This window comes from Colletes latitarsis, chromosome 11 (genome assembly GCF_051014445.1).
Source record: "Colletes latitarsis isolate SP2378_abdomen chromosome 11, iyColLati1, whole genome shotgun sequence".
NCBI classification, from domain to species: Eukaryota; Metazoa; Arthropoda; class Insecta; order Hymenoptera; family Colletidae; genus Colletes; species Colletes latitarsis.
Window position 1 is genome coordinate 24,970,930 of NC_135144.1, and position 10,568 is coordinate 24,981,497.

The 10,568-nt window shown below is 34.6% G+C and overlaps 3 protein-coding genes across 7 annotated transcripts; 2 read left to right on the plus strand and 1 right to left on the minus strand.

The window, feature by feature from the left end:
- The first annotated feature begins 335 nt into the window (after positions 1 to 335).
- Positions 336 to 2,476, plus strand: Rnft2 (ring finger protein, transmembrane 2). Of its 5 annotated transcripts, none has more exons than XM_076778326.1 (5): positions 340 to 552; positions 654 to 912; positions 1,004 to 1,732; positions 1,801 to 2,016; positions 2,086 to 2,476. In XM_076778326.1, exons 2-5 carry the CDS (start codon positions 661 to 663, stop codon positions 2,317 to 2,319), a joined length of 1,431 nt encoding a protein of 476 aa, XP_076634441.1. In that variant the 5' UTR covers positions 340 to 552; positions 654 to 660; the 3' UTR covers positions 2,320 to 2,476. The 5 variants fall into 5 exon arrangements, with proteins under 5 accessions (XP_076634439.1, XP_076634438.1, XP_076634441.1 ...); XM_076778325.1 differs by having other exon boundaries at positions 353 to 552; positions 654 to 921; XM_076778324.1 differs by having other exon boundaries at positions 336 to 552; positions 1,801 to 2,476.
- A 643-nt stretch (positions 2,477 to 3,119) lies between these two features.
- Positions 3,120 to 4,990, minus strand: LOC143348285 (uncharacterized). The gene is made up of 2 exons (XM_076778330.1): positions 3,458 to 4,990; positions 3,120 to 3,379 (listed from the first exon to the last, which is right to left on the minus strand). The coding sequence occupies exons 1-2, from the start codon at positions 4,600 to 4,602 to the stop codon at positions 3,250 to 3,252; spliced, it is 1,275 nt and encodes a 424-aa protein (XP_076634445.1). The 5' UTR covers positions 4,603 to 4,990; the 3' UTR covers positions 3,120 to 3,249.
- A 402-nt stretch (positions 4,991 to 5,392) lies between these two features.
- On the plus strand, positions 5,393 to 9,973 carry LOC143348421 (fructose-bisphosphate aldolase). The gene is made up of 6 exons (XM_076778603.1): positions 5,393 to 5,431; positions 6,629 to 6,841; positions 7,093 to 7,409; positions 9,070 to 9,292; positions 9,416 to 9,595; positions 9,665 to 9,973. Exons 1-6 carry the CDS (start codon positions 5,393 to 5,395, stop codon positions 9,845 to 9,847), a joined length of 1,155 nt encoding a protein of 384 aa, XP_076634718.1. The 3' UTR covers positions 9,848 to 9,973.
- The last annotated feature ends 595 nt before the right edge of the window (positions 9,974 to 10,568 follow it).

Genomic DNA, 10,568 nt, shown 5'->3' on the forward strand with positions numbered 1-10,568 from the left:
GTGATACAATACAAAAGCCGACAATGGAACAAGATTGCTTTGGTTTTTTCGAAAATAAAAATTTTGCACAAATAAAAAAGCATTTATGATTTTTCAAATGATTGCCTTCTTTCTCGACTCCCCGATACTCTACGAGCTCATGTATGCAGCACACATGATCTGGCATAGTGTACGAAAGTGGAATAAAGAGTTCCCGGTAACCGTACACTGTCCATACTTTTGCACGCGCTTGTAACACGTTTTTGATCATTTCGATAATAAAGAAGCGGAATATACCAAAAATGTTGTTTATCCCCGAACATCTGGGAAGCCTTGTAAATAACTGTGGATGTCATTAATTGCAAAATACTTTTACGAAAATAATTACCGAAGCTTAACCTTTAACGTGTGACACTTGACTGCGTGAAGTTGGTACTGAATTGAATAAACAATGTTCCACTACCAACCGTCAAAAACGGGACGGCTTATGTTACAACCAAATATTTCGTTATTGTTAATTAGTGTGATTGTGTCTTATATCCGTTAAAAATAGAACATTTCTAAAGTATTTTGGTAAGAGATATACTGTATCCGTATTGTTACGGAGAAAAATTCTTTTTCAATGACAAATTATATTTACATGTTAATTTAAGTATAACTGATTGTAATTGTAGATACAGAATGCCGCGTAATGTACAAGTAGAAGAGATTATCAACATTCCACACAATTCAACAGCGTCACACATAACAAATGAAAATAATGTTAGGCAATCTACAGGATTACTAATGACACATTCGTCTTCTGTACCCTGGTCAACGTCATCAATTAGTATAAGGGATTTCAATTTTAATGGTAGAACTGTAGAACACTCCAGAATATTTCCAAATAACGTACCTACTAACTTAGAAGAGACCAGGCCTTTTATAGAATATGTACGTGCTGTAAGTGCAACTTCCCCATAAGTTTCATAAATCATTGTATCAATGTAATTAATAATAATGCTTTTCTTATTTTTATTTACAGCAACCCGGCGTTTCGTTAAACTCCTTGTTAAATATTCAAAGAATTCAAAATTCATCGAGTGCTGTAACACCTCCGTCCGATAATCATATAATTAATGTTGAAGATCAGTCGAGTGGTTTACATTCGCACGATGTTTCTAATCATGACAGTCATCATCACCAGACAACAGCAACGGACAATTTTTTAAATAATATTCGCGAAGCTGCAAACGAGGTTGTAAGCGAAAGCCAAAACAATAATAGCAATATTGTTATTAATCATAATAACAACAACAACAATAATAATAATAATACAGGAGGGAATTTCATAGAGGCATTGCAGTTTAGGCCAGAAATACGCGCGTTGCTCGAAGCAATTAAAAGCTATATGCTTTTTATCCCTATTCTTCTTATCAAAGGCATTTATGATTATAGAGCCCGTATATTGAACTTTACGATATTATTTGTTACATTCTATTACGCTAATAGCGTTGTGAAGCGTGAAATTGGAAAACGACATAATAAAAATTTGACGTCACTTTTATTTATTACATGTTGTATACTTGGATCTACGTTTCTTATTAATTTTGAGTATGATACACACATATTTTCAACATATACAGAACCTCTTACAGTTTGGGAATTGCTGTGGTCGATTTTGATAACAGACTTCATTTTAAAACTGTTCACTATTGTTTGTAAAATTTTTTTAACGTGTTTACCTGCGAAATTATTGCCGTTTCGGACAAGGGTAAGTCTTAACATGCAATTGTTTAATAGTATCGATCAAATAGAGGCTGAAGGAAGATTTTACTTTAGGGGAAATATTATGTCATGGTAGAAGCAACATCTCAACTTTATCGGTGTGGCGCGACTATTCAACCATGGTTATATTATTTCTTTGACGCGTATCAAGGACCCGAAAAAATTCTAGGAGTATTTCTCTCTGTGTTATATACAATGAACAAAGGATATGATTTGTTATGCCATGCGAAGCTTTTTCAATACGCTATTTGGCAATTATTTAAGAATGTAGTACGTTTCTTTCTTTTAATGGTAAATTATACGTCTTTGCAAAATGGATATTATTTTGTAATCTTACAGAATATCGGCGAATCGCCATCAAAAGAAGAGTTGATAGCATCTGGTGATAATTGTACAATTTGTCACGAGCGGTATTCGATGCCAGTGCGTCTACATTGCAAACACATTTTCTGTGAAACGTGCGTTTTAACATGGTTAGATAAAGAACGTTCATGTCCATTGTGCCGTGCTGACATCACGCAAGATCCTACTTATCGCGACGGACATACGACTAACTTTATTCAATTATATTGACTGTCATGTAATATACATACAATTGTCTACATTTTTTAAAGTTTATAAATTTGTTAATTAGAAAATGATAACGTAATTTTCACATATTGGATAATAAAAAAAAAAGAAGTCTGTACATAAATTTAAGCAAAAGAACTATTCGTATGAAATAATAAAATTAATATTTTCAAACTGATGTATCAAACATTATTTAATTTTTTATTTGCGAGAGTAACATAACTGGTTCATTGAGCTGATAAATAATTATGAATTTTGGTTCAAATGTATTACATTACCTTCAGTGTTTGCATATATTCGAAAGTTACTTCATACTTGACAAGAGACATTGATATTCACAGTATGAAAGAGATATGATTGTATAAAATTGGCTTAAACTCTAAACTGTTTTCGTTGCTGATTATTTGGGGTTTGCCAGAACTCGAAAGTTTCGAGATTCTCGAAATAATCGAGATTCCCGAAAATTAATAACGTATACAATACTCAAGTACTGAGCACGCGGTCACACGTTTGTTTAGATCAGGTCACGCGATTCTCAAAAACCGTGTTTCCAATAACTTCACGAAAACTGGCACAAGAAATTGAAAGAATGTTGTCCATCGTGAATTCTTTTCAAGAGTCTTAAAAGTTTTCGGGAGCTCGACCCGACTCGACCCGATCACATCCGATTCGTCCCGACCATCGGGTTCCCGATGTTTTCGGGTTCTCGCACACCCCTACTGATTATATTTCAACATTTGGTCATCAACACTGAATGAAGTGTTATGTGCAAGTAATATAATTAAAATCACACGGTAGACAGATTTCATTAATGTACAACATAAGTATTTTCTCTGAGATATTATAAAACATATTGTCATACAGGACTTTAACACTAACAATAAAGTAATTATTATGTAAGGGTATTACTTTTAGTATACATAGAAAAATAGTTCATAAAACATTGGTTTTTAAGCGTGCCTGGAAATAATCTCCATCTCCTTTAGTCGCTTGTTTATTTATTTCTTTATGACGTTCCCTACTCACTATTTCTTCTAAGACCTCTCCATCGCCTTTAATTAACCTATAAAACCATGGAATCAACAATTTTTATTAAATCACGATTCAATTCAAACAAAGCTATATCTTTTATGATGATTACCTGTATCTTCCAGTTTCCTCGTCGTATACTCTGCGTATTACGCTTTGTTTCTTTTCCCATTCTTCTTTTGTCATCGGCGCCATTGCTTTAGATTTCTCTGATATATCTTGTACAATGTCTTTAGACACACTTTCTTTGGACTTGTCAGTATTACGTGATTTCTTCTTAGATGATGATTTCTTTAGTTTTTTTTTCAACTTTTTCTTCATTCTTTTCTTCTTTCTGCGTTTCTTCATAGCTTTCTTTAACTTCTTAGCTTTCCTTTTTGCTTTCTTACGTTTTCTTTCATCTTCTGATGTGTTGGTACTGCTACTACTGCAACTACTGCTGGTGCTGCTACTACTGGAACTACTGCTACTACTTTCGCTACTGGTACTGCTAACGCTCGAGGAACTTGAAGCAGATAAGGACCTTTTTCTTTTTGACTTCTTACGAATGGGATGATCAGTCTTTTCCTGTGTGTCATCTTCTTTCTTCTTTTCCTTTCCTTTCAAATAAGTATCATCCGCGTCGCCTTTCTTTGATTCCATTTTGTCGCTGTTTGAATGTTTTGAATGCCTTTCTTTCGAATCACTTTCCCTCGAATGTTCACTGGAATCTTTAATATCTCTTTGACAATCGTGATTCTGATTGCTCCTACTCCTGGATCTATCGTAAGGTGGCCTTCTACTATTATGATTCGAAAATCTATTGCCTCTCCTGTCATTGTTGTACCTATTATACTGTGAATTGTTATGCATTCTATTTCTATCGTAAAATCCAGAATTTTTATATGGCCGATAACCAAAACTACGTTTTCGGTTATCCATGAATCCACTACGTCCTTTGTAATAACCTCTACCTTCCCTTGCATTCATTCTGTACGATCTGAATCCATTTTCGTACCTCTTGTCCCATTTGTCGTTCCTTTTGTCTCTGTCATTTTGGTGCTTAGCTTCGTAACTGGACATGCTAGATGAACTTGAGCTGCTCGAGCTGCTTCTATGTTTTGATTTCTTTCTCTTATCTTTACTGCACGTATTGCGTCTTTTCTTCTTCACATCGGAATTGTCGCTTTGCGAAGACACTGATTGCCTTCTGTCCCTTTCTTCCTTGGTTTTAGAGCATTGCTCTGATCGGAAATCACTTTTCTCTCTGTTACTCATTGCAATTACTTATTGATTTCTTACGATGCATAAATCTATCTTAGATTAAAATTTTATGTCTTTTATTGTATATTTACCGCTCTATCGCATCGACGATTAACCTTCTACATCGTAACCGAAGGTTTCTCACTGGAAAATATACTTGAACGGAATGATCGATAAGAGTCCCATATAAACGAATGCGTTAACGATAAATTAACGCAAAATAATTCGTGTGTATTTGCAAACTATCAGCATTTTGAAACATTCCGCTAACACGTAATCGCAACTAACCTTGATCTAGCAAATTACAACTGTCTTCTTCATCGATTTCTATTTCAAAAATTTGTCGAAAGTTAAGGCAACCTTCCATGATAAAGCGTCGTGCGAGGGAGGACTTAGGGTTTTTTATTGCTATTCTTTCGGATATTGGCAACGACCAATTACAAACACGCTTCGCGATGGGAAACATTTATTAGAATTATACATTTTAATTTTGCAATGTTTTAATAATTTCTTTCGTTATCAATTTATTTTTTAAAAGATTCAATTAACATTTCACGAAATCGAATACTAGAAGAATTGTTTAAAAAAAGAACGCTCTTCGATTCGGCGATTTCGTGTTGAATTTTATAAGAAATATATCTGTCTCTTGTACAGTTAATAAATACTCAATTGTTTCTATAATTTTTGGTTAAGTTCGAAATTTTTTAAAACATGTTTCCTATGTCAATATAAACATATTTTTTAATCATTTTCCACATCTTTAAATTGATTCGTATCATTTATATGCACTATCTAAGAAAAAAGAATGAAACGTTTAGGTGATAGATGTTCTTGCAAAGATAAAGTAAGCAACTAACCTATCATTAAAGAACCTTTACCAAGCAACACAAAGTACAGAAATATTTCTTTTAGGCCACCTACAATTCAATGATTTTTCTAGAAATGCCTGTTAATACTATTCCATCAAAAATATATTAGATATATGTTAGCCATTACTTGTAAATGTTACACTTGTTAAGGTTATTATGCGCCACAGTAACGATTATAAGATTAGAATTTATTGTCATAAATTATATTTATACTTGCCTTTTTGTTTAAATTATTGAAATATAACGTGATAAATAGTTTGTTTATTTCATAGAAATACTAAATACGATGACAGTTTATCTATCACTATTACGTTATCTAAAATTAATAAAACACCAAAGATCAAGAGAAATAAGTCGATTATAACTTTTAAACATTAAGTTTGAACTTTGTTCATTATATGATAATGGGAATCATACTATTTAAAGTTTTGCAATAATCAGTATCGTTTACTTAAGAATTATGGGATCTGAATACTGAATGACCGCTGTCCAAAATTAAATATAACTCGACCGAGTGCCAACGCGGTTATTAACCTCAACTTTACTCGCAGTTTTGAGACTACACTTTCCATCACTGTTCCTTTGTTCAATTAAAGTTTTGGCGAATTTGATTCTAACTCGCCAAAAAGGCATCGACGAAAATAAAAATGTAAAAATAGCAAAAAGTTTCGAAATTTCGAGAGTCCCCGGTCCCTACTTTCTAGACATCATTTTTCTTACATAAAAAAATAGTAAGTTACCATTACCGCGATTAAATATTACGCAAGCTTAATCTGCTACTTCAACGTTGAATAACCTTTCCTCTATTTATAAACATTCATGGAATTTTTTAAATGCGAACGACACGACAACGATGAGTTTAATTGTCAACGATCTGAACAGTATTTCGATAAAGTTTATATCAAACACGAGCATAAATCATCAATATTTATTTGCTTCGTTAAATTGATATATCACGAGTTACGTGTGGAGCTATAACGGATTAAAATCAATTGGTTGCTCAACGCCACTTTCTCCGCTGTAAATCAAGTCGAATATGTATCCTACTTTTTCTTCGTGCTAGCTTTCGTCTCTGCAAGATTGAGTGTGTATGTGCAGAGACTATAGAGGGGTGGGATCGTTAAGTGGTATAACACCGATAGCTTATCAGTGTTAATTTTGGCAATTTTTAGATATTATCGCCGGTAACAAAATATGCAGAGTTGGACCCTGCTCTTTGTTCCGAGTTGCGAAAAATCGTGGACACCATACTCGCACCTGGTAAAGGGTTGCTAGCCTGCGACGAGTCCGGTCCGAGTTTGGACAAACGATTCGAGGAGTTGGGGATCGAAAATACCGAAGATAAACGACGCGATTATAGACAGATGTTGCTCACCGCTGATCAGGTCATTATGTTGCACTTTGAACCGAACTCTTTTTGAAAAAACGTTCCATCGATTACTTTGGCTCGAACATTCCTTTTTTTATGGGTATAAAGAAGACAATTTTTTTACGATTAATTTTTCTTGTCGACTTCCAATTTCTTTGAAATTGGCTTTTAAAAAGAAGAAAATTGAAAAGTTTGCGACGTTTGAAAGAAAAGTAAACTTTTTTCTTTTAAATCTGATCCCCGCGTGTTTGCACGTTCTTGTCGCAGTCTCAACTGTCGAAATACATAAGCGGTGTTATTCTGCATCACGAGACAGTTTATCAAAAAACTACGGCCGGTGTCGACTTCGTCCAATTGCTTCAAGAAAGGAATGTCTTACCAGGCATCAAGGTCGACGGAGGTCTGGTCGATCTTTTTGGCGCGAAGAACGAAAAGACCACGGAGGGCCTGGACAATTTGCAAGAGAGATGCATACAGTACAAGAGGTGCGGTTGTCACTTCACAAAATGGAGATGCACGTACAGGATTTCAGAGACCACGCCAAGCCAGTTGGCCATGGCTACGAACGCAAACGTCCTGGCAAGGTTCGATTTACGAAGAATTGTTTTAGATTCGCGAATTGTAATCGAAATGACTCTGAAAAAAGTAGAAAAAAACCAACCCTCAGCTATAATTATTTAAACAAAGACCAATTTTTGTTACATTATGACGGAGAAGGAAGTATTTTTTAATCATTTCTTAATTCTAGTTCAATGTTTTTTATTTCACTTTTTATAGTTGCCTTATGTACGATTTCCGTATTTGTGTAATCATAGTAATTATTTATCCTTCGTTCTGAATATGTTCAAATAAAAAACTATGTACGATAGGTACTATAATCCCTGGGAAAAATTTTAATGAGGGATTCTAGAAGCCAAAATAAGACGAAAATCAAGAATACCAATTTGTTGATGGAGGCTTCGTTAAAAAGTTATTAACAATTAAATTTAAACATTTCAAATCGTTCTGGAAAAATTATTTTTAGTTGTAGGGGTCAATTGCAATCATTTTTGGTGAATACACATACCCCCGAAATCTTATCTACTTTCGAGAAAAAAAATCGGATAGGTGTTGGCATTTTTCGGCGAAAAAAAAATTTTTCAAATCGTTCTAAAAAAATTATTTTCGGTTGCGGGGGTCAATTACAATCATTTTTGGTCATTACACATACCCCTGAAATCCTATGCATTTTCGAGAAAAAAATTTCTTACCGAAAATCTAATTTGGTGCCTAAATTCGACGAAAAAAAAAATTTCAAATCGTTCTGGAAAAATTATTTTCGGTTGCGGGGGTCAATTGTAATCATTTTTGGTGAATACACATACCCCCGAAATCCTATCCACTTTCGAGAAAAAAAATCGGATAGGTGTTGACATTTTTCGGCGAAAAAAAAATTTTTCAAATCGTTCTAAAAAAATTATTTTCGGTTGCGGGGGTCAATTACGATCATTTTTGGTCATTACACATACCCCAGAAATCCTACGCATTTTCGAGAAAAAAATTCCTTACCGAAAATCTAATTTGGTGCCTAAATTCGACGAAAAAAAAAATTTCAAATCGTTCTGGAAAAATTATTTTCGGTTGCGGAGGTCAATTGCAATCATTTTTGGTGAATAGACATACCCCCGAAATTCTACGCAGTTTCGAGAAAAAAATTCGGAACGGGCGGAACTTTAAACGTTAATAAGTTTTTAACGAAGCCTCCATCAACAAATTGGTATTCTTGATTTTCGTCTTCTTTTGGCCTCGAAAGTACGAAAAATTATACTCTGGAAATGTTATTGACGCAATACTATACAATCATTTAAAGATTCAACGAGCATTTCTATATGTGCACTTTGAGCTGTCGTCAATAATAGTAAGTTGAATCATTATGGAAAGGAAAGCAAAGGATTACATCATGCAGCTGACAAACGCGTGAACCAAGAGTTTTTAGATGACTCGATATTATTAATGAGATACAATTGTTATTAACTTTATTAATCACTATAACGTACTATTAAATGTATCTGCACTCTCGATTGAATGTATGACTGAACCTAACCTTCAGTGAATATTACAGTTATTTTCTTTATAGGGTTTTTAATCGGTTACATTGCGCAATAGAGAATTAATACCTAAAATTTCGGCTTTTAATTCATTCACAAGTCATTTGATATACAATTAGATCGATATACACGTATATGGATGATTTATTTTGTTAAGATATGCCAGTATATGTCAGAGTGCGCGAATGGTACCCATCATAGAACCAGAAATTCTAAATAATGGCGACCACGGAATAAATAGAACGTTGGAAGTTCACGAAGAAGTCTTATCTATTTTATTTCGTGCCCTGAACGAGCACCGCGTGTACCTTGAGGGTGTGATTCTAAAACCAGCAATGGTCTTGTCAGGAATCAAGAATTCTCTTAATTGCACGCCGCAGGTACAGTAATTAGGAGCTGTCATCGAACAATTTTAATTATTGAATACTAATTTCATCATTAAAAAACTCTTTTTACGAGCCGTATTTATCGTACTTTTGGTTATTTAAGAATATTGTTTTTAGATTATTGCAGAATACACGTTAACAGCTATGCAGAGGACAGTGCCGCCGGCAGTGCCGGGTATCCTATTTCTGAGCGGTGGACAGTCAGACACAGAATCTGTCGTAAATCTAAATGCTATTTGTGCTTACGATGGAAAAAAGCCTTGGAGAATCAGCTTTTGTTACGGACGAGCCCTACAAGTACGATTAGATATTAAAAATCGAATTAACTTCTCGCTTCAACTTTAACGCTTTCATATTTTTACGAAGGATGCACCAATGAAACTCTGGCACGGACTCCCGGATAACGTGAAAGATGCTCAGGCATCGTTACTCGAAAGAGCGAGACTTTGTTCCGAAGCAACTTTGGGTAAATTACAATTAAACGGCGTATGCACGAAAAAGGCAACGAACGCCCAAAGAACAAGTCTCAACACAGTTGCTCAGACCTAACCTCTAAATACGTCGTGGAAATTCTACTTGCAATTATCTATTAATTGATTCGAACATCGAAAGCATAAAATCGTAGTTGTTAACGAGACGATACAAGATATGACATTGGCGATCCTACCTTATCAATGAGTTCGTCATACGAAGATAAAGATTCAAGCGAGAAAAAGGTATGCATGATTCGTCACATGCACGCGAGTACGTCAACCTTAACAGTGAAATGTTCCGTCAATAATTTCGGGGAATGTCGCGCAAGGTGCCCTTGACTGACCTCTAAAACAGAAGTTCTCAATAACAGAGTTCCGTACAGTACGTGCAAGCCGCGACGTATATTCAGAATTTTATTCCGCTACTGGTCGATATGACGTCATTTCCGAGGATCCCCACCAACCACCACCTCCCATTCTTCTCAATTTTATAGGTCCAACCATCAGCACGTGTACACGCCAGTGATGTAACAATCGGGTAACTAAATTCGTCTTAATCTCATTCTTAATCCGACATTCCAATAATCATTCAATGAAGCCATGAACAAATAAATATTAAACTAATAATAACGTTATGACGTGCGTAATTTTATTGTCCATTTAAATTTGTCTCGTACATTTAATGCTCTCGAGGTGCTTCGGTTATATTATCTTATATAGGCTGATATTAGCTATTTTTTCATTAGATAATAATTTCAAGCGAAATATTTGTAGCTATTCGTTCATATAGCTCAATT